At 51.9% G+C, this 21,150-nt stretch overlaps 8 protein-coding genes across 8 annotated transcripts; 5 read left to right on the forward strand and 3 right to left on the reverse strand.

The window, feature by feature from the left end:
* The first annotated feature begins 1,607 nt into the window (after nucleotides 1–1,607).
* Nucleotides 1,608–3,168, forward strand: MYCFIDRAFT_51351 (uncharacterized protein). Its single transcript, XM_007927658.1, has 4 exons — nucleotides 1,608–1,729; nucleotides 1,783–1,850; nucleotides 1,944–2,813; nucleotides 2,868–3,168. Exons 1-4 carry the CDS (start codon nucleotides 1,640–1,642, stop codon nucleotides 2,968–2,970), a joined length of 1,131 nt encoding a protein of 376 aa, XP_007925849.1. The 5' UTR covers nucleotides 1,608–1,639; the 3' UTR covers nucleotides 2,971–3,168.
* A 752-nt stretch (nucleotides 3,169–3,920) lies between these two features.
* MYCFIDRAFT_188014 (glycoside hydrolase family 3 protein) lies at nucleotides 3,921–6,834 on the reverse strand (the record flags this gene model as incomplete). Its single annotated transcript, XM_007927956.1, has 6 exons — nucleotides 3,921–4,774; nucleotides 4,831–5,749; nucleotides 5,802–6,197; nucleotides 6,250–6,632; nucleotides 6,736–6,740; nucleotides 6,797–6,834. 6 exons carry the CDS (start codon nucleotides 6,832–6,834, stop codon nucleotides 3,921–3,923), a joined length of 2,595 nt encoding a protein of 864 aa, XP_007926147.1.
* A 666-nt stretch (nucleotides 6,835–7,500) lies between these two features.
* Nucleotides 7,501–8,569, reverse strand: MYCFIDRAFT_87633 (uncharacterized protein). Its single transcript, XM_007927957.1, has 3 exons — nucleotides 8,139–8,569; nucleotides 7,993–8,078; nucleotides 7,501–7,943 (listed from the first exon to the last, which is right to left on the reverse strand). The coding sequence occupies exons 1-3, from the start codon at nucleotides 8,316–8,318 to the stop codon at nucleotides 7,733–7,735; spliced, it is 477 nt and encodes a 158-aa protein (XP_007926148.1). The 5' UTR covers nucleotides 8,319–8,569; the 3' UTR covers nucleotides 7,501–7,732.
* Nucleotides 8,570–9,964: 1,395 nt separating this feature from the next.
* MYCFIDRAFT_215056 (uncharacterized protein) lies at nucleotides 9,965–12,197 on the forward strand. The gene has a single exon (XM_007927958.1). The coding sequence runs from the start codon at nucleotides 10,213–10,215 to the stop codon at nucleotides 12,013–12,015; it is 1,803 nt and encodes a 600-aa protein (XP_007926149.1). The 5' UTR covers nucleotides 9,965–10,212; the 3' UTR covers nucleotides 12,016–12,197.
* Nucleotides 12,198–12,442: 245 nt separating this feature from the next.
* Nucleotides 12,443–13,843, forward strand: MYCFIDRAFT_211129 (uncharacterized protein). The gene has a single exon (XM_007927959.1). The coding sequence runs from the start codon at nucleotides 12,597–12,599 to the stop codon at nucleotides 13,659–13,661; it is 1,065 nt and encodes a 354-aa protein (XP_007926150.1). The 5' UTR covers nucleotides 12,443–12,596; the 3' UTR covers nucleotides 13,662–13,843.
* A 1,344-nt stretch (nucleotides 13,844–15,187) lies between these two features.
* Nucleotides 15,188–16,216, forward strand: MYCFIDRAFT_196190 (uncharacterized protein; the record flags this gene model as incomplete). Its single annotated transcript, XM_007927960.1, has 1 exon — nucleotides 15,188–16,216. One exon carries the CDS (start codon nucleotides 15,188–15,190, stop codon nucleotides 16,214–16,216), a length of 1,029 nt encoding a protein of 342 aa, XP_007926151.1.
* Nucleotides 16,217–16,400: 184 nt separating this feature from the next.
* On the forward strand, nucleotides 16,401–18,644 carry MYCFIDRAFT_203369 (uncharacterized protein; the record flags this gene model as incomplete). Its single annotated transcript, XM_007927961.1, has 3 exons — nucleotides 16,401–17,013; nucleotides 17,583–17,818; nucleotides 17,895–18,644. Exons 1-3 carry the CDS (start codon nucleotides 16,785–16,787, stop codon nucleotides 18,642–18,644), a joined length of 1,215 nt encoding a protein of 404 aa, XP_007926152.1. The 5' UTR covers nucleotides 16,401–16,784.
* Nucleotides 18,645–19,653: 1,009 nt separating this feature from the next.
* On the reverse strand, nucleotides 19,654–20,469 carry MYCFIDRAFT_196192 (uncharacterized protein; the record flags this gene model as incomplete). Its single annotated transcript, XM_007927962.1, has 1 exon — nucleotides 19,654–20,469. The coding sequence occupies one exon, from the start codon at nucleotides 20,467–20,469 to the stop codon at nucleotides 19,654–19,656; it is 816 nt and encodes a 271-aa protein (XP_007926153.1).
* Nucleotides 20,470–21,150: the final 681 nt, after the last annotated feature.

The following is a 21,150-nucleotide window of genomic DNA, read 5'->3' on the forward strand; positions in this document are numbered from 1 at the left end:
GACTAGAGCCGTTAAATACAGTATAGTCCTTAAGCTTAGCATCCTTCTTTTAGACAGGGACGGGTAGTAAGGAAGGCCCTACTATCGGTTTAGTATTAGTTGTTAGGGCTTCCTATAGGCGGCGAATCTCGAGGAGATTATCCTTTAGCTATTGTTCTTAACGTAGGGCAGTAAGCCTGTTTTAGGTAGCTTCTTAGAGTCTCCCTACTAGTTAGGGGCTAAAGGCTAGTTAGCTATATCGACGGTTAACAATATTGTTAAGAATGTCGTCGACAGGCAATTCTAGGTCGTTACCTAGAATTATAGGTTCTTCTTTAGCAGGTCCTATAGTAGGCTCTTCGGTAGGAGGCACTTTAGTAGGTGCTTTAGTAGGCACTTTAGTAGTAGGCACTGTGCTACTAGCGTTGTTATTGCTAGCGCTGCTAGCGGTAGCACGGTTGTTATTACTTCGTAATAAGCCGGCTATTGTAATAGGGGGTAATACTAATAATGTATTGTTAGCCCCTAAGATACGGATATAGCGGAATTAGTAGATATTAGTCTAGTACGATTGACTTAGTATAATAGGCCGTATAGAAGGCCTTGCTTAATAATTAGTACGGTTATTTCGATAGAATAGTACGTATAGGTCCCGTTTTTCGGGCGTAATATAGTTAGATTAGTCTTATTCGTAGCTATACCGCTAAAAGCTTGAAATAAGGACTATCTAGCTGCTGCCCTTAAAGGATAGATCGAATACTATATAAGAAGGGTTATATTAGTAGGTAGATAGGGTAGTAGTAGGTATAAGTAGTATTCGATAAGGATCTAGGAGGAGAGGGAGGAAGGTAGGAGAGTAAGGTAGGAGAGTTAGCCTAACGCTAAGCGCTAAGCCCTACCTAAGGCATTAAGACCCTAGCTTTACTCGGCCTAGTTATATACTAATTACGTATAACCTCTTTAGCCCTAACAATCTCGGAGCCTCTCGTAACGTCTACTAATATCTGCTTTAGCTTTAGCTTTAGCTTTAGTAGACCTAAAAGTATAGGAATACCTTTGCCGCTATTTAATCTATACTTAGTATATAGAAGTTAAGCTTACGACTATAGCTAGGATATAGTTCTTCGGTATACTAGTCCTATATTCTACTATTTCGGATGCCTAGTTATAGCGAGTTAAAGTAAAGTTTATTGCGATAATAGGTATAGTAAGGTTAGTAAAGAAGGTATAGGAATAATAGGAAGCGACAATAGGCTTAAGTAAAGCTATTAAGCCTCTAGTATATATAGAGCTCCGTTGCTAATAGAGTATTCTAATTATATAACGCTTAGGAATCCTCGTATAGAGAGTATTGCTTTCGGGCAGATGAGGTCCGGCGACAGCCTTTAAACACTTCGGGTATAGAGACGCGGTAAATACTGTGTGACGTCTGGCAGTGAAATCAAGTTCGCCATGCACGGCACGAGTCTGCGGCTCTAGCCGGCAGGAACCGTAATGAAACGCAGGTGGAAGGACCAATCACAGGGGCGTGCGGCGGGAATCCTGGTCGTAGTTGTCGCGACTGGGACAAGTCCTCGCAGAAGACAACCCTTTCACACGGCCAACATCACTACTTCGCCGGACCACGACGACGACAGCAGCATCTTTCGCAGCCATCACTATGGAGGCGCGGAGCCCCACGCCCGACGTTGCCGCGCGAGAGCGTCTGCCAAACCTCTTCGAAGTCCTGTCACGGAGGAGCCTGGCGCCGGTATGTTTGCGCGCCGTGAACATGGGACACGGGACGGCAATTGACGCCTGCAGGTCGACTTGTTCTCCTTCTACATTTACATGCGAGATGTGCAGCGCAGTGTGGATTACTTGGACTTCTGGTGAGTGGCAGTGCAGCAGCAGCAATGCCAATGGCAGCAGCGGCATTGAACGCGCGACGGAAACATCGACATCTGCTGACTTCATCCTTCCAGGCTCGATGTCTCCCAGCACATGTCGCTGTGCAGACACTACGTCCGCGAACTCCGTAGATCCGTGCTCGTGTCCACTCCAGAACTCGACAAATCCGGCTCGAAACGCTCCTCACAAATCTTAGACAACCTGGACCGGACGTCGTCAGAGCAGGGGCCAAGCGGCGCATATCGCGACAAATCGAAAGAGCGACAAACACCAGACCAGCGACTGTCCGCATTTCTTAGAGAGAATGGCAGCCATCACAGTGCGCAGAACAGCACCGGTAGCAACCGATCCAACTCACACAACAATAACACTGAGCTCCCGCGGCCCAGCTTCATGAATGGTGCCGATGGATCTCCGTCGTCAGGCGCTTTCAACAGCAACAACAGCCCGGAGCATACAGTCGCCCGCACAGATATTCGGCAGTCCGCCGAGAAGATCTTATACACCTTCCTCCTCCCCGGTGCTGAACGCGAGATCATCTTGCCTCAGGGAATCCTCAACGAAATCACGCACGCCATCGAGAGGGAAGGCAGAGACGATCCAGAGGTTTTCGACGCGGCCAAGGACTACGTCTTTCAAGCGATGGAGCGTGATGCTTTTCCAGGCTTTCTCCGAGCCAAAGCCCTTGGCAATCTTGTGCATCCCTCGCTGATGCTGCGAATGATTGTCGGACTGGTCGCCATATTCGCTGCATTCTGGACGGCTTTTGTTCTCATATTCTTGAACAAGAGCAGAGCCACGCGAGCTTGGCTTATACTGCCTTTCACCGTTGGCGTATATCTCCTTGCGACACACCAGTATATGCTGGATCCTATACTGGCCCTCATTGGATACAGCGAATACACCTTCATGAGCTTCGCGCGGATAAAGGAGCCATTCGTTAGGTGAGTTCTTCGCCAATCTGCTACACTGCCTAATCTCTACTGATACCCTTCCAGAAAGCTCCTCCACCAACGCTCATTGATGTGCCTCATGTGGATATTCATCATTGACGCAGCCTTGCTTTGTCTGTTCATTTTTGTACCCGGGAAGCGTCTGTGATCGTTAGTAAAGGCCAGGCGTTATGGAGTTGAGAGGCAAGGCCGACAGGAATCATGGCTGCCGCTTGTATTTGGTAGCTACGACGGCCGGCAATGAGAATCAAGTCAACTTCTCATTACTGGTAATGTTTTGACTATGCTTAGTCGCTGGATATACCCATATGATACGTATGCCATCTTTTATTCCTACTGGCTACTCCTCAGCCTTGTATCTCGAGCTACGTTTCACCGTGTTCCAATACATCTGCTAGGATTCCGGACAAGCCTTGTACCAAGCAATACGAAGCAAGTTCGCTCTCCAACTCGAACCTTCGTCCTGCTTGAATACGCCTGTACGAGTGCTGGTCCAGCCCACTTGGCTACCTATGTATGAATTGAGACGGCATCTAAGCAAGTTAGATTCATCTACCCAAGAACTTGCAACGGCATGAGCATTTACTGGACCACTGCAGGGCGAGAGGGAACTTTTATGATAGGCTTGCGGTATGAGGGAGGAATGTTTATGATACTTACTGTAGCCACTCTTTGACTCCGGATCGGAGTAGAGAGTATGAGGAGGGGGGCAACTGAACGTTATGAGTGAGTGAGGTCTGGATAGATTTACACCACCGAAAACGAGACCGACTTTAATATGTGTGGTGGTGTGAATGCCGGGTAATCGCCTTTTGTCTTGTTATAATGGACTGACTGCTACTGTGTTTGAGATGCTGAGGGCACAAATATTGGTTTGGCAGCTGATAGTTCAGAAGTAGGGCAGGTCTTGTTGTGTGGGCGTCTGGAGGTGACGAGCATGTAGGACCAGTTTAGGTCTATAGGGTTTCATGCTCATGTGTCGCGACGAAGCACAAAGGGGCCCATCCCAGAGCCTTGGACACTATAGTGATACAGAAGGTATTTGTTTCACTCATCCTTCGGTTGTACATGCAAGGTCTAAGGTCTAGGTTATCTGACCTAATAGCTCTTCACAGCCTCTCCAAGCACGCCTTCCAGTGGCAAACTCCTACTCGAAGATCCAACCCAGACCTTCTTGGCAGAGTTTCTCACATACCAGTCCTGCTCGACCACGCTCCAAGAGGAGATATCACGAGTAGTCAATTCCACGGTGAAAGTCTTGCTCTCGCCAGCCTCGATCCATAGTCTCTCGAAGCCTCTGAGCTCACGCACAGGGTCGTAAGGGCCTCCACGATTAATGTACAGCTGTGGGACCTCGTAACCGGCGACGTCGCCAGTGTTGGTGATAGTGGCCTCGACAATGTAGGCGACATCATAGAGACGTGGGTTTCCGCCTGGAGCGCCACCTGCCTTTGGCACAGGCTGAGCAGAGCTATCACGGGCGCCTTCTGGGATAAAGCTGTCGCTGTCAACACCATAATGTGGGTCGGCGGTCGCGAGAGTGAAGTTGGTGCTGTTGAGCCAAGGGTAGTGGTAGAGGCTGACGCGGGAGAAGTTGGCTGGGAAGAGGTAGTCTGATGGGTTCTTGCTGAAGTTGCCAAGAGTCGGGGCCTCAATAGTGTAGCCACTGAAAGACTCGTAGGCGGAAGCGTTGCTCTTTGTGATCTTCAGATCGCTGTAGGTGAAGGTCGTGTACGACAGACCGAAACCGAACTCGTATGTTGGGGTTACGTTGTGGGCATCAAATGCACGGTAGTCGATGAAGGTGCCCTCTTTGAAGTTGATCTGAGGCACAGGAGCGTTTGGAGTGTAGAGGATGTCGGCACCATAGTCCTTTCGGGATTTGCCGACGGTGAATGGAAGCTTTCCTCCTGGGTTGACACGACCGTACAAGACGTCGGCAATGGCATTACCTGGTGATACATGTCAGTCGTCGTTGCTTGCTGTGATGGCAGATTCGCTGACTTACCGCTTTCCTGACCGGGCACACCGGCCCAGAGAATTGCAGTGATGTTAGGGTGCTTCTTATACTTCTCAAGCAGCACTGGGCCGACAGAGTGCACAACGAGGACGGTGTTGCTGCAGTTGCCCGCGACCCGCTCGACAGCAGCATCAGCATTCTGCCAGAAAGTTAAGTTGTTGCGATCGCCGAGGTTGCCATCGACTTCGAGATACCATTCTCCGGAGTCGCTGTTAGCGAACACGATGGAGACATTGGCACGACGAGCGAGTTCGCCGGCGGGGTCAAGATTCCAGTTGTTGAGGCTGGATTCATAAGAGCCGTTCCTGGAGCGAACCTCGTTCTGGATTGCAGTATCTGGAGTGATAAGGTACGGGAACTCTGCAGAGCCTGAACCCCATGCCATTCCCAAAGTACCGTTGTCACAACCACGGTCGGAGCAGGCGTTTGGTCCATCAATGTTTGGACCGGCATCGTTACCAAAGACGGCAGTCAACGGCTCGTCGCCCTTGAGTGGAAGGGCACTGTTGTTGTTCTTGAGCAGGACGACGCTCTCAGCTCCGAGCTGGCGAATGAGAGCAGCATGGTCACCTTGCACGTTGACGTGTTGATTGACCTGGACAATACCACCCTGACCTGTGTAATAGTGCTGATATCCGTAGGTGTCGGTGGTCCAGGACTGGAAGTTTTCCGGCTCGCGCTCGACCTGCAGACCGGCGTAGAAGAACGCAGAGAGGACTCGAGTGGCCATGTCATCAATGCGCCAAGCTGGGATAGTGCCGTTGAGCACAGCTACGGTCAGATTGGTGCCGTAGAACGAGTCGAGAGAATTGTACGCAGTGGCTTCTCCAGGCATACTCATGTCAAGACCTGCAAGGACAGATGCGACTCCCGAGTGGGTGCCGAGCCAGTCCGACATCACAAAACCCTGCGTTGAAGTCAGCAGCATGTCAATATAGCTAAGTGTTGTTTTCGCCCACCTGGAAACCAAGCTCGCCTTTCAGCAGATAGTTGAGCACATAACTGTTCTGGCAGGCCTGGCTATCGTTGACCTGATTGTATGAGCACATGATAGATCCGACACCGGCACGGACACCGTCAGCGAAAGGCCAGAGGTACAGCTCGTGCAGAGTTTCATCATCGATGTTGGCTGAAAAGGGCTCAGAGATGTTGAAACCGAAGGCGGCGGAGTCGGGAACAAGACGGAAATGGTCTTGTTCGTTCATGATGTAGTGCTTTGCAGTGGCAATGACACCTTCGGATTGAATACCTTTGATCGTCTCTGCGAAGAGTTGTCCAGTAAGGACTGGGTCAGCGGAAAATCCTTCCCAATTGCGGCCGCCTTCTGGGACACGACCAAGAGGACCGGCGACTGGCTGTTGAAGTGTCAGCTTTTCTAGTTATATTGCCTCCGAAGCTTGCACTCACTCCAAGCAGAACATCAATGCCTTTGCCAGCAAACTCCTCGCCCATAGCCTTTCCGCGTGCGTATGCCAGCTTCCTATCCCAGGTCGCGGCGACATTAACGCCAGCGGGAAATACAGAATTGAAGTCTGTCATGCGGATCCCGACTGGACTATCCTGCAGACAGAGTCCGCGGAAATTGAGACGTGGAATACCACCGGTGTTTCCCACACACTTCTCAAGTTGCCAGCCAGTTCCAGTTGTGAGGTTGACTTTCTCTGCCAGAGTCAACTGAGAAACAAATGCCTTCGCCTCTTCGTACGCCTCAGCCCAGTCGCCCAAGCCCTCAGTCCAAGGCGATGGGTATTTTGGTGGAGAGGTCTGGTAGTCATTGCTACCCGCCACGACTACAGGGTTGTCGGAGACGTATTCTGGGTAGGTGGTATTTGGGTCCTGAAGTTGAGGCACTCAGATGCTGATTCTCCTGATGCCACGCTGTGGTCCACTTACAGGAGCTCCGTAATTGTTCTTGCTGGCAGCAAGCTGCGAGTAATCGTAAGCTGCCACAGACCCAGCAACAGCCAGGACAGCCGCACTGAAGGACTTCATCTTGAAAAGAGCACACAGCCACGAAAGCAAGTAGAAACTCTCCTACCACCAAAGAAAGCTCTATATTCCCGGGAAATCCCTCATCTTATACTTGGCCGAACTTTTCACCCGGCCCGTCGAGCTGTCGTCATGGTTGTTTCTTCACGTCGCGTGGGAAGTAGAGGAGGTCGCATCACGTTGTCGGAGTGACAGGAACAGGAAATCGCGCTCCGTCTGGTGGATCGAGAAAAGCCCACTGCCCGACGATGTAACGTGATGATCCATGTGGCCATGCACTCAGCAAGGTGCAAACTGTGTCTCTCCATCCATTCGGCTCCATACCAAATCTTTCCTGTGGAGTGTCACCGACGACACGCCGAATCTGAAGCGGAGAACATCCGTGGGGCGCTCATGGCGACATTTAATCATCGGCATGATCGGCAAGGGCTTGAAAGATGGAGTGAGCAAGCTGCGTGATCTCTTCCATGTCCGAGAGATGTCGAAGAGGGTTGAGGATATTGGAGTAGAATGCGTGAGGAGAGGTCGGTAGCGCGCGTTCGCGTTGACTTTGCTCCGAGGTCTTGGCTGCCCAGCCTGCCCACGGGCAACTATAATAAACCAGGGTTTTTATTGCAGCTCCAACTGTTGCTGAAATGTCGTCATAATGGAGCGAGAGCGATAAGACATGGCTTGTGCAGTCTTGGACTGCCTTGGTATTTATGGCATTAAACTGTTACAGGAGTATCAGAGTGCTTGGTATAGTGCGAAAAAAAATCAACCTCCAAAGCCTTCAAGTCATAGCGTAGTGACCTCCATTTCGACCTTGCAAATTCGAGTGTGCCCAATGCCATCACGACAGCTCGCCTTTGTATCCGGAAAAGAGAAGGACATCTGCAGCGCCCGACGATTTCCGACATTGTCATGACAAGCGGCTTGCCGAGCTCCCGCTGTCGCTTGCACTGTCATTGCTGGCAAGCTGTCGAGCTGCCATCAAATCGCTTAGGTGAACATAGTCGGCGGGCGTCTCGATCTCGAACGAAACATGCGAGTCAAAGCTGCATCTCGGGGAGTCTTCGCCAGCCAAAGCCCAGTCAGGCGTTTCATCAGGAGACCACTGCGGAGTTTCATGACTGCAACACATCAGCAGGTATCAAAGACCACAGCTCGGTGAACGCGGACCTCTGCGAAAGGACATTGAGATTTTGTGTCAAGCAAGTAGCTGCAGCTTTTTCTTGCCAAGGGAGGGAAGCCTTACGCTTCGGTGTCTAACGCGCAAGTTTAGTGATAAATTTGTCTATCGAGGTCCTAGACGGAGGACTCCTTACCGGCTTCTGTTTCTGCGAATCTGTCAGCGATACCACATTGCCCTGGACCGATGGCACGAATACAGCCAGCTTGTGCTCTTTCCTCTTCGCGAGCTTGGCCTGATAGGCGCCCCAGTACTCCAGGACCTGCGCGGCGAGAAGCGATACTCGTATATTGAGAGACATGTCGTGACCTGCCATTATTGGCTATTTCGGAGACTTCTGGATGTGTTCAAAGAAGAACAGATGGCGTTGTGGTATTGAATGCGCTGGTCTGTGCCGGTTGAGGACTGGTCTCAGCTTCCGAAGTAATGAAGGCCAAATTGTACCATCGTCGAGCGTCGCAAGTCCATAGAGTTTGTGCAAGCTGATGCGCCTTAATTCTAGGTCCAAGTACTGGGCACTTGATGGAGAAAGCTGTCGAGGTAAGCAAGTGTCTAAGTGCCAGCCATGTCGGCGGAAAGGGAGGAGAGACGTCAGAGACTGCAGAAGGTATCGCTGACTTCATGGGGATATATAGGGCTGCAGGTGAGCCCGATTTAACATTTCACGTCCACATCCAGACAGGGTTTAAGACTTGTCTCTCAACCAGGTTTTTGGGTTCTCGAAGTCTTGCGCGTAAGCTATGCAGGGTAACTTGTACCAGATGGATCATGGCCTGATTTCAAGACCGGAACAGACGATCCTGTTCATCAGATCAGGAGTACATTCGTGGTCAAGTGCTTTGATGCTATTGGCCATAATCAGACTGTGAAGTGAAACCAAATTATTGGAACTCTGCACCGAAGAAGCGCGCTCGCAGCAAGGATATGCCATCTGGTAGGCACGGCCCGAAAGGTCGGCAGGTCATCAAGTAATGCTCAATGCTCATGCTGCTGCCGTGCCGTACAAATTGACCTGTAGGGGGATATGGCAAGGCGGCAAGTAGATTATTCGAGTGTGCTCAGAGTCAAAATCCCTGCCGCAGCACCACTATAGCTTCCTGCAGAGGGGGGGCTCAGCTTGCAATGGAAATTTAAGGCAGGTTTTCTGATGTGTGTGTGAGGAGCTCTCGCCGGTGTGTGATCCAATGGGAGAGAGTCCGGTGGTCATCAAGTCGACTGCCGAACCACGCATGCAGCCAAGCGAAAGCCAGGTTTGATCCTTCTGTCAATGGCATGCGACTACACAGACGTCTGTTCTCCATGTGCAAGGCTCCGCAGTAGGGCAAAGATATGGAATAATCAGAGGGAGGAGCAAACGGCTGCCTGTTGTGCTCGCATCCCGCGATCGTCGAAACGTGCTGGGCAGAGTCAAGTGAAAGTCAGGCCACGGAAGTCACAGATGAAACGCGCAAATCGGAGAATGGTGCGACGGAGCGTGTTTGTGTGTCGGACTCAGTATACCATGCCATGCTTGGCCCTGCACAGTAAGTGCCGGAGACAATGGAAGTGGCGAGAGATGTGAGGCGAAGCAGAGCAAGAATCAGCATCGGGGCTGTGCCGCAAAGCTGGAAGTGGGCGACGCTGAGATCGAATGTGCATCACATGTAAGTACGAGACACGGACCACCAGGCAACATTCTGAGAACAGGCTGTGCGTGAATAGGTAGATCAGGCTGAGTACCCACCTTTGCCCCATGATAAACCAATGTTCATCGATGAGTGTCAGATGGAGACAAACAAAGTCGCCTTCGCCTTCGCCTTCACAGCCGGTCGAGGCTCGCCCTTCTGAATGTGGTTAGCCACACTCAATTCTTCCCGTGCATCATCCCTCGTAGCGTCGATTTGGGAACAGCGGCACACGACATCATTATTCTCGTTCCTTGTCCACACTGCAGTCGACCCTATTCACTCCCTTGTTTCCTTTCCGCTTGATACCTAATATTCTACAATTCTTCCCACGCCTCTTCGCACTCCGCGCTCACTGACCATCACCGATCGATCCGAAACGCTGACGCCGCACGGGCTAAGAACTCCTGAAAGCTTAACCCGCCAGCATCATATCCACGAAAATTCCCGCGCACCTGCAGGCAGAGGCGGGAACACAATCGCAGCCTGGCTCCGTCAGAAGGCAGCCCCGAGTCGCCACGATAGCATCGAGAGTGCAGCGACATTATGAGTTCCATCCTCTCGGGGTGGAATCCCATTGTCTCATTCCCCAGCTACCATGGCCCGTACGAAGTAGGCACTGTCGACGTTGAGATACCTGTCGCAGACCTTCCCTCGCCTTCGGAAGCGCCTGAAGGCGCAGCGCCAACCATATCATTTCGCATCTTCTATCCTTGCGAAAAGCCGAGGGATGGCGAGACCTCTCGCCCAGTCCGATGGATTCCGCAGCCGCAGCGCGCAACCATTCGCGCATTTGCTAGTTTCATAGGAGTAAAGAATCCTCGAGTTGCCAACCTCATATCCTTCATGCCACAACAACTATATTGGATCACGCTCCCTGCTCACCGAAACGCGAAGCTGCTAGATCCTCCGACGAGTAGTGAAAGGTGGCCTGTGACAGTCTTCAGCCATGGCCTGGCCGGCAGCAGGAACGCGTACAGCTACGTGTGTGGAGATTTGGCCAGCCAGGGAATGATTGTCATTGCACTGGATCACAGAGATGGAAGCAGTCCCATACAGTACGTGAGAGAGACGGCGAGCAGCGAGGCACACATTGTGAATCCTACCAAGATTAGCCATGAGCCCAGCCAGGGAGTATACGAGGCAAGAGACAGACAATTACGCATCAGGACGTGGGAGATCAGCACAGCATACGAGGCGCTTGTGAAGATCGATGCGGGTCAGAGACTTGAGAACCTGGACATCAATGCGAGCACGAAGCGCAAAGAGCGCGTAGAAGTCTTGGATCAGTTTGATGGAATGCTGGACATTCACCGAGCAGGGAAGGTGACTTGGGCTGGACACTCGTTCGGAGCAGCGACTACTGTTCAGCTACTCAAGAGCATTTTCTACGCCCAAGAGAGGCCTTTTAATGCGGACAAACCCATCATCGCACCTAACGCAGATGCTGCGATTGCTCATCAGATCATGCCGGAATCTCCGATGCTGCTGTTGGACATGTGGTGTCTGCCGCTGAAGTCGCCCGATCAGGCTTGGCTTTGGGACAAGCCGCTTCCATCATATGCACTGGGAGGTCCAGCGGGTTCGAATGTGCTTTCCGTGCTTTCCGAAGCATTTTACAATTGGGACGACAACACCAGCATCAACAAGCACATCGTTGCTCCACCGACGCTTTCAAGAAGGCCGTCGACCGCACCAAGACTTACGCGAGAACGTGGTCACTTGCTTCCTGACTGGGCGCGACTACGAGACCCATCACCATCTCGGGACTCTGGATATGCGTCCGAGGTCTCAAGAAGTCCAATACGGTCTTTGACGCGACAGCGTAGTAGGGCTAGTGGCCTTACGACGCCATCGCAGGCAGCGTCGTCACATTTGAGAGGTGCAGTTGCAGCAGCCGACTTGCTTGCAGTTGACACCAACAACGATAAGCCAGTCAAGACCGAAGGCCCGCATACTTTCTTCGTTAAACAGAGCCAGCACTTCAATCAATCAGACTTCGGCCTGCTTTTCCCTTGGATCGCGAAAAAAGTGACCAAAGCTGAAGAACCCGAAATGATCATGGCACTCAACAACCGTGCCATGGCACAAGTGCTTCGCGAATCAGGCATTGAAATTGCTGGCGAGAACGACCCAGACATCCTAGCCAAGGATGGCGACGTGTACAAGTGGGTAAACATTCCTATCGAGGACGAGCCAGGCAGTCCAGAGGCCATTCAACGCCTCACTAGAAAGCTCTCGATCATTTCATCGAAGAGTTATCCATCACCGAGAGATGGCATGACTATGGGAATGAAGACGGAGGCACAATTGCCAAGACTAGATCTGCCAGACCCAGCGATATTATGAAGGATGACGGCACATATACAATAGAATTGCATTTCAGCGAAGGAGTTTGGATTGTGATGGATTGGTTCGGAGTACCCAGCACCGGCGGCACGCATCTAGCATCGGAAGCGCATATCAATGGCATGGAAAGGAGTCTATATTGCAGAATACTCATTTCGAAGCAAACAATTTCGCGCCTGAGCAAAAGCCTAGGTTTCTTTGTGCCCAAGAGCCTCGCGCATGCGATCGATTGCGATTGATATCGAGAGAAGCAGGTACGTTTAGAGGTACAATCTATGCTCTACGTGTTCTATAGGTTTTCTTGGCATCCCGCTTCACTGGAATCAGCTGACATTCGAGTCCGAGCTGATGCCAAGCCCCGAGTGACGCGCAGCAGTGAGCAGTCGCGACCAAGCTCATCGAGTATATCACGCCCGTCCTATCTCTTGCTTATCAGACTGGCGCTGCATCACATGATGTGGATACAGAACAGAACTCCTAGGATGCCGCAGATCTAGAAACTGCACTCACAAAAGCTTAGCCACATTTCCCGGGAAACAGCACCAACAAGACCGTCCGACGACCTAGAAAAAGCTGCAACGATGCCTCGAAAACGAGCGGCTTCCACAACTTCCAACACAACCACCACATCCGGCCGCGATGCCGCTCCCTCACCCTACCATGGCCCCCAAGAAATGGGCTCCATGTACGACTACCTCGCAAAAATCATCCTCCTAGGCCCCTCGGGCTGCGGAAAATCCTGTCTCCTCCACCGCTTCGTGAAAAACGAATGGCGCGTCCTCTCCTCCCAAACCATCGGCGTAGAATTCGCGAGCCGCATCGTGAAAATCGGAGATCACACCACCACCACCATCACGTCGAGAAGAGGTCGGGGAGGGGGTGAAGTAGGGACGAGGAGGAAGAGGATTAAATTGCAACTCTGGGATACGGCGGGGACGGAGAGATTTCGGAGTGTGAGTCGGAGTTATTATCGTGGGGCGGCGGGCGCGATTTTGGTTTATGATGTTACCAATCAGAGGAGTTTTGCGGATTTGAATACTTTTTTACATGATGCGAGGTCGTTGGGGAGTCCGCAGTTGACGGTGGTTTTGGCGGGGAATAAGGCGGATTTGGTGGAGGAGCCGGAGTTGGCGGTCGCTGAGCAACAGCAGCAGTCGTCCTTGGATGAGGATGTTTTTGGGAGTTCGATCACGAGTACAAGGACGGGGACGGGGACGGTGGGGCAGCATAGTAATCCTGGGCTTGGGACGCAGCAGAGGGCGACGGTTTCGAGTGATGGAAGGGCTGTGAGTCAGTCTACGGCTGCGAATTGGGCGAGTCAGCATCGGATACCTGCAGCTGTGGAGGTTTCGGCGCTTTCTGGAGACAATGTGGAGGAAGTGTTTAACAAGCTGGCAAGGATTATCTTGACGAAGATTGAGCTTGGGGAAATTGATCCTGATGATCCTATGAGTGGGATCCAGTATGGTGACGCGGACTTCTATCGCTACGATGATGGAGGTAGTAGTAGCATCAAGAGTGGCGGCTTGACAAGTGATGGATATGGTGGAAGCACAAGACGAAGGAGGAACAAGAGCGGCTGGGGGGATGTCTTCAAGCTTCGTAGGCCTGGCAGTAGTGGCGGCGGAGGTGAGAAGTGCTGTTGAGGTGGGATACGGACTGCATTGAGTTTGACAAACTGCAAGCGAAGCGTTCTTGTTTTGTGCTGATTTGATTGCAGAGATACCCGAGATCATTCGTTTGGATACAGTAGCATGATAACAGATAGTGCACACGACCTGAGATTGATCAATGTAGATGATGTAATGCTAATGTGCTACACCTCAAGCCTGCTGGATACTGCTATTTCTGGTGGGATTGGAAACGATTGTGCCGAAGATGGTGAACTGTTCGAGAAGTATGCTACTCTTCAATCCAGGCAAGACGCCATCTGGTAGCGATTCAGGCTTTACCACTATTCCTCTCACCATCATCTCGCGCACTCCGCCTTCCTACTGCTGAAGCTCCAACCGCATCCGGCGACATGGACCAACAAAGAGCCGACCAAAGCATGCTCAACGCACATTCACAAATCAATAGATACGCCACATGCCTCATGATCTCAACACAACACAAATCCAACTGATTACTAAAAGGCGAACACTCACTCCATCATGCCGACCAAGCTCAAATCCGGCCGAATTTCCAAGCCTCCAGAACGCTTTGAGCCAGGACAACCAGAACCAAGATCACCGCCAAAGGCAAAGAAGAAAACGACCAAGCGACGCAGAGCTTTGACATCAAAATCCAAGCGTGACACGGTCCCGAGATTTAGTGGCAGTGGTTTTCGAGGGCCAGCGAGCCTGGGGAAGTCGAAGAGGACATCAGTCAAGGCCACTCCTTCGCCAATTTCCACGAAAAAGAAGAGAGGCAAGTCCTGAACCTAGGGAGATTGATGGCTTTGTTATAGAATGAATTCAATCCACCTTTCCACTTTCAGACTTCCACGCTCCTTACTATACTTTCACCGCACGCACACATGGCCTACGAAACTCGTTCCGGTCGTAAATCAATCCCGCCACATCGATACGGATACACAAGAACAACAACAACAGCAACAACAACGAAACCTTCGATCGTCAGAACTCCTCCGCCGAAACCTTTTGAAAAGCGACGAAAACATCCCTCTATTGAAAGACTTATCGCTACGGGCGTCAAGGCTGGTGTCATTGATGATCCTTGGCCACTAAATGTGGCTTCCCCACCGCCGAAATTCTCGGGTTCTTTCTCTAAGAATTTATATGTGAGGCAGTTTTACCTGATGTTGGAGGAGAGGGAGAGGGCGGCGAGAGGGGGGAGGGAGGAGGGATGAACGGGGCGCGCTTCGTGAAGGGGAATTTGTTTTTTGCTGTCTCCATTCATTCCTGCCTCCTGGGAGGGTTCTGACATACACTTCCACGACGGATTCGCAGATGTGTAGAGCAGCACAGCAGTTCGCTTTGTCCGCGTGTTCTGTTTTTTTTTTGTTCCGGGATCGCTCGTCGAGTTGTAATCTTTACATTCCATTCCGGATGCGGTAATTAGCGACGACAGAACAAAGAAATTGTTTTCGTTCGATCTTGCTGCGAGACTGTTCAAACTCCAGCACTTCTCACGCGCTGATCAAGGGTTGCTTGCTCGTTACCGAACCAAGATGGCACGCACTCGTTCCATGGCCGGCAAGAAGTCGCTCAAGAGCCCTAAGAAGCCTGCACCCAGCAAGATCAAGAAATCGAAAAAGCCAGCGAAGCCAGCGAAGAAGAAGAAGAATCAATCCAGCTCTTCCAAGGCAGAACAAAAGAAAAGAGTGTCCTGGGACAACACTGAAACCGAGTACTCTGACGACAACGACTCGATCTCTCTGCCAGACATCTCCCGTTCCCCAACATCCTATAAAGCCCCCAAAGGCAATCGACGATACAGCGGGAACAGCAGACTCGTCAACAACAAAGGAATTTACAACGGCGTGCGTCCCAAATCCTCTCCAGGTCTAGGACGCAAGACAAGAGAAAACTTCTTCAGCGATGAAGACGACAGTAGTAGCTGCCACGAAGAAGGCAACGAATGGGTCCTATCCTCACCCCGACCCCCCTTCTCCCCCTCCAGAAACCACGGAGCCTCTTCCCCTCGCATGCAAATGGAGCTGAAAGCCTTAGAACTCTGCCAGGAACTCTCTCGGCTGCAAGTCAAATTCTTCCATGAAGGATCTCACCACCAAGTCTTTTCCATGATTGCAGAGCAGCACCTCGACCTCGCCGTGCATCTTTTGCTGGACATGAGAAAATATCCCGGATCCTGGCCGCAGGGACGGAAACCCATCTCGGCTGAGACGTGGAGGCGGAAGGTTTCTGATGCGTTGGGGCATATGCGAGATGAGACGGGGGATGATGGTTGGGGGATTGATTTTGCGGCTCAGCGCGCTCCGTTGTGGGGTAGTGTTGAAGCGCTGGAGGAGAGCTTTTCCTCTGAGTCTCGGCGCGATCCGTCGTGGCCTAGTGTCGGAGCGGTGGATGAGAGGTTTATTGGTAGGGGGAGTGTTGAGCCTGGTCTTGATTTGTTGTACGATGAGGATGAGCCTGAGGAGGACTCTGAGGATCTTGATTGGGGACCTAGTGAGGTTCTTATGTTTACTCCCCAGGACTACCAGAGACCGGACAGGAAGGTTTCGTATGTCTCTTTGTAATGGAAGAGCTGATGGGGAGATTCACCAGTATGGTTTGAAGGAGATTCGGGGAGAGGGGAGCTGTTCGAGAGGTCGTGTCGTCTCGGAACGCGTGTGGCGCAAAGAATCGACGCGAGATTTGTTTGTGTACGGTAGTTTCCTAGATACAGTTTTTTCCAAGGCGTCGAGGAGTCTGTAGTTCTAGTATTTTTAGTAGTCAATGAATATTCTTTCTCAACAATTTTATCGAATTTTAGGGAACGAAGACGGATGCCGGGGTCATGCCATCGGTAACATTGATGAGAAAGTGCCAGCCTACACTTCCGATTCTGTAGCCACTGTCGATGCGAATGGCGAGTCCATTCCGCTCAGCCTCGTTGAGCACCGAGTATTGTACATAGAGCTGGAGCTCGCCGCCCCCTAGACAAGTTGGTGGCGTCTTGTCCTCCTCAAGATCTTCCTGTTTGCGCGGGAGAATACCAGGAACAAGATGGTGAACCTGAAGGGGCCGACCGAAAAATTGATCGAGATCGGATTTGCGATGAAAATGTAGGGCGAATCGCCGCGGTATGCCGCTTTTCGACCATGAATGTGTACGCCAGACAACGAGAAATTCCGCGCCGATCAAGCCTGCCAGAGTCAAGGTGTTTGCAGGTTTGATGCCCTCACATTTAAATGCCCATCCGTGCGCCTCGCTGATCTGCTGAACATCGTCCTCATTGCGCACCATATGCAAGCACTCCAACGTTATGTTCCGCACAAACAGAAGCCATCCTGCGGCGAATCAAGCGCAGGTGCAGCACTGAGCATGACACTGGGTTCGTGGCGATTAAATAAAAACGTGTCGTCTGTGTCGCTGAGCCTGCGAAGAGTTGAACTTCAGTGTTCGATGAGCAGAAAGAGTCTGCCGGGAATACGACGGAAATGCCTTCACTTCCTCTTGGCCTGTGCTTTGCTGGGGTGTTTGACCAACGACGTGGAGTATCCTCGGCTAGCTCAATGCCACAACTACATCGCCGGCCTCGCTGTGTGTTCTCAGACGTTGACCTCACATTTTGACCCTCACATGTTGACCAGCTATAAGCCATCAAAAGGGAATCGAACCGGAGATCCATCACGGAAAGTCACCGGGCAAGAAACCATCCGTCCTACAAGATCTGCTTGTTCCAGCGATCCCAGAGTCCCATCGCCTAGAGAAGATCTCAAGGCTTCGCTTCATTCAGCCATCATCCAACCATGGCAGCAACAAGACCTACCACACGACTCCTTAGCCGCCGCGTCAGCACAAACCCCCACCACCAAACCCGTCCCTTCCACCAAACCCTCACCCATCACTCCCCAAAAACCCCCCAGGAAATCGGCCAAGAATTCCTCTCCAAATTCGGAGAAGGAAAATCTTTCGCACGAAAACAACTCCTCGACGCCAACCAAGCCCGTCTCTTCTCTCTCACATTGAATCGACCCAAACTTTGGCCGACGAAATCTCCTTCTTCCGAATCTTTGATCGATCGGGAACCGAAAGCGGGCACACCTTTGCCCGCAGGATATCATAATGCGTATTTCACCCCGACGCAGATGCCGGGTCAGTTGGGGATTGACGGGACGGATACGACTTACAATCCGGTGCGTATGAAATCGTCATACAAAAAAAAAAAAGAAGACGACTTGGTTTAAATTAATTCATGAATCTCATATCCAGCAACCCCCCTTCACCCGAAGAATGTGGGCGGGCGGCTCCCTCTCCTGGCCTGGAGCGGACCCCAACATCTCCCCCTCCACTTCACCCTCCTACCTCAAAATCGGAGACACGGCCACAGAAATCACAAAAGTCCTCAGCTGCGAAGCGAAAACGATCAAGAAAAGCGGAGAAGCGATGTTAGTCGTCGGCGTGCTCAAAGAATTCTACGACTCGCGCGAACAGCTCTGTGTGGTGGATCGGAGGAATTGGGTGTTTCGGGAAGCGTTGGATCCTAACAACAACAACAAGAAAAACAAAGCAATCCCTCCTCCTCCTCCTCCTCCTGTAGAGGAAAGTAAGGAAGGAAAACTCATCAAATCCTTCCACCGAACTTCCGCCGAGTTGTTCCGCATCAGCGCCTTGACGTTCAACGCCCACCGAATCCACTACGATCGGCCGTGGGCCGTGGAAGTCGAAGGACATCGAGATTTAGTGGTGCATGGACCTTTGAATATGATTTGTTGTTTGGATTTTTGGAGGGATGAGTATGGCAAGACGCAAAATTCGGTTGGGAAGGAGGAGGAGGAGGAGGGGGAGGTTCTTTTTCTTTTTCCGAAACGTTTGGAGTATCGTGCGACGAGTCCCGTGTATGTGGAGGAGCGGTATAAAATTTCGATGGACCGACAAGCGATTGCGGACGAGGTGGTGCCGGTTGAGGTTGTGGGTGGTGATGGGAGGGTTTGTATGAAAGGGGAGATTGAGAGGTGGTGATTGATGGAACAGATGAATTTTCTGGGATTTTTTTTTAATTGGCCTTGTACCTACCTACCTACCGCTCTTATGCAAAAAAAAAAAAAAAAAAAAAAAAAAAAAATTGGTTTCTTTTTTCTTCTTCTGCATGTACTAAGTAGTTCCCTGGAAATCCGGACACATCCTTCTCCCTCCCTGCTTCAAAGCCTCGCCGAGTCTTTCTTTCTATTGGCCTCTTTTGTGCATTCTCTGCGCGCACTTCTAAACACGTCAAAACGACCAGGGGAATTTGGCACGGTCGTTATCGTGGTCTCCTACCGGCTTCGCGAATGCATATGACACCCAGTAGACAGTTGCGAGAAAGTTTATCTTCTAAGAAAATCTGGTTTACCAATTGCGGAGCCTTACTCCTCTGCACCTTCCGGTTCTTGCCGTTGCGACCATCAATTGGCCTGACAGAAGTACCGACCGACGTATGACGCTGTTCTGTAACAATGCTTCTGGAGCGGAAGACTTTGCCTTCTCCAGAAAAGGCTGCTTTGTCTGCTAGTCTACAGCTAAGCTCAGTACCTTGCATGTAGAGGCGCAGAAGTAGATAGGTGTCGCGGAGCAGGCAAAGAGCGCAAAGAGGAACTGCAGCCGTTTGCCGGGCCTGCCATTTGAATTGCTTTCCGCAGCAAGGTTGAGATTCATGTTGTCTCCTCAGAAGCTCTAGCCGTTCCACGGTGTCGGCCAGAATCTTGCGGGTCTCTCTTCGCTCGGCTTTGGCATGGGCAGGGCGCTCGTCCCACTCTGAAGAGATGGTCGCGATGTCTCGGGAAGGAAGGTGAACACCTTGAAGCTCCTGGGACGGCGCTGGGAGAGCGCTTTCGGCCGGCCAAGGTGCAGTGCTGAAGCGTCTTGGGCTGACGAGTTGAGTGGCCTTTGGACGAACTTGGTGCCCTTGCTTGGCGACCATAAAGCCCGGTCGTGCCACTTGGGCATTTTTGATTCGGTTGGTACTGGGGTAGAGTCGCATTCACGTATCATGTCATGTGTAAGTATGATCCTCCCAGGGCAGGCGTCGCGGAAATGTCTCCCAGCCACTGAGGCCACCCTGCCAGGTTAGCAGTGCCATCACCTCGGATTCCAGTCTGAAGCCAAGAAAGACATGTGCTTTATCGGCATTCCAGTTTCGTGCCAGGCGTTTAGTGATCAGTGGCGTCCGCACAGCGTATGGATCAGCGCTGAAGGCCAGATAGGCTCTCTCATGCTCTCCCTTCTGAGTGAGGTTGAGCTCGTGCAGGGTGAAGGGAGGGTTGATTCCCTGCACACGGATACGGTGACTGGGCCATTTGATTGCGGGAGCGTGCAGTTCCAAGAAGCGGCGTTCTTTGAAGGCGTGGGTGAGGACTGTGATGTTCTTGGGATATATGCCCGTGAGCTGGCGGAAGCGGATTATGGAGAACAGGAGATTTTGATAGGAGTCGGTGGCATATGTTTCGAGGGCATAGCGGAGGCCGGCAGGGAAGAGGGCAGCGTTGGTGTCGACGATGTGTTTCAAAATGACGGCATAGCTTTCGGCTTCTGACCTGGGGTGGTTGGTTGTCTTGCCGCCAGAAAAGACCAGCAGGGCGCATGGGTTGTTATGCACGGCCATGGCAGCGGCAACGATGTGTGCGGTGAATGTCTCATGCTCGCCAGGCTTGCGCATGGAGGGCTGGGAGCGGGAGAAGGGCTGGAGGATCCACTGATGCTCGTCCCCGTCGGCGCCGGCGCCCATGTAGATTGCATGGCAGCAGACAACGACGAGCTCGTCAAGCTTGCTGATGTCGCTGCTCTCGACGAAGCCGTTCACTTCGCTCATGCTGGGCGCACTGCTGGTGGAGGTGGAGGGAGCAGTAGAGTAGACAGCTGTCCATCCTTCCGAAGTGCCGCCTCACGTGCGCTTCATGCAGGATTACTCTTATTAGTCTCTTCACTCAGCTGAGGCAGGTACGGGACGGGACGGGACGGGACGGGACGGGACGGGACGGGAAAGGCTTGTTGGGGTGCAGGCTGATGAACATGTTGCATTGCAGGTGGCGGACAGCAGCAGCATTCAACGCAGCGATGCGATGCGAGGCGAGGCGATGCGATGCGATAATGTGCGTGAGAAATGTGCAATAATGTGCGTGAAGGTGTCGTGGCGCAGTCGATCGGCGAGCACGAGCTTGGCATGGAAGCTCCGAAAATAGATGGGCGGATGGCACACGCGATAGTTGTACACGCAGACACGCAGACACGCAGACACGCAGACACGCAGACACGCAGACACGCAGACACGCAGACGACTGTGCAGTGTGCAGCAACGCTAGGAGGGACCGACTTGACCCTTCTCATTGTACACGGACATCCTTATAATAATACGCAGCCACACCACATTCTTCTGAGTGTGAGTCGGAGGCTTCTGGCTGCAGTGACGTGCGCTCGAAACACTAGCCGCAGCGATCGGGGAGAAGGCTTGCGTCAGTCCCTCGCTACTGGTCCGCTGCGTCTTGGCTGTACG

Source organism: Pseudocercospora fijiensis, assembly GCF_000340215.1.
Source record: "Pseudocercospora fijiensis CIRAD86 unplaced genomic scaffold MYCFIscaffold_4, whole genome shotgun sequence".
Classification (NCBI taxonomy): Eukaryota; Fungi; Ascomycota; class Dothideomycetes; order Mycosphaerellales; family Mycosphaerellaceae; genus Pseudocercospora; species Pseudocercospora fijiensis.

Bases quoted from the DNA above. Each gene is read 5' to 3' on its own strand.
- MYCFIDRAFT_87633 (XM_007927957.1), bottom strand. From the start codon at position 8,318: ATGGCAGGTCACGACATGTCTCTCAATATACGAGTATCGCTTCTCGCC. The intron at 8,079-8,138 runs GTAAGGAGTCCT...CTTGCGCGTTAG, and splicing joins ATTCGCAGAAACAGAAGCCG to ACACCGAAGCGTAAGGCTTC. The intron at 7,944-7,992 runs GTCCGCGTTCAC...GATGTGTTGCAG, and splicing joins CTCAATGTCCTTTCGCAGAG to TCATGAAACTCCGCAGTGGT.
- MYCFIDRAFT_211129 (XM_007927959.1), top strand. From the start codon at position 12,597: ATGCCTCGAAAACGAGCGGCTTCCACAACTTCCAACACAACCACCACA.
- MYCFIDRAFT_51351 (XM_007927658.1), top strand. From the start codon at position 1,640: ATGGAGGCGCGGAGCCCCACGCCCGACGTTGCCGCGCGAGAGCGTCTG. The intron at 1,851-1,943 runs GTGAGTGGCAGT...TCATCCTTCCAG, and splicing joins GTGGATTACTTGGACTTCTG to GCTCGATGTCTCCCAGCACA. The intron at 2,814-2,867 runs GTGAGTTCTTCG...ATACCCTTCCAG, and splicing joins ATAAAGGAGCCATTCGTTAG to AAAGCTCCTCCACCAACGCT.
- MYCFIDRAFT_215056 (XM_007927958.1), top strand. From the start codon at position 10,213: ATGAGTTCCATCCTCTCGGGGTGGAATCCCATTGTCTCATTCCCCAGC.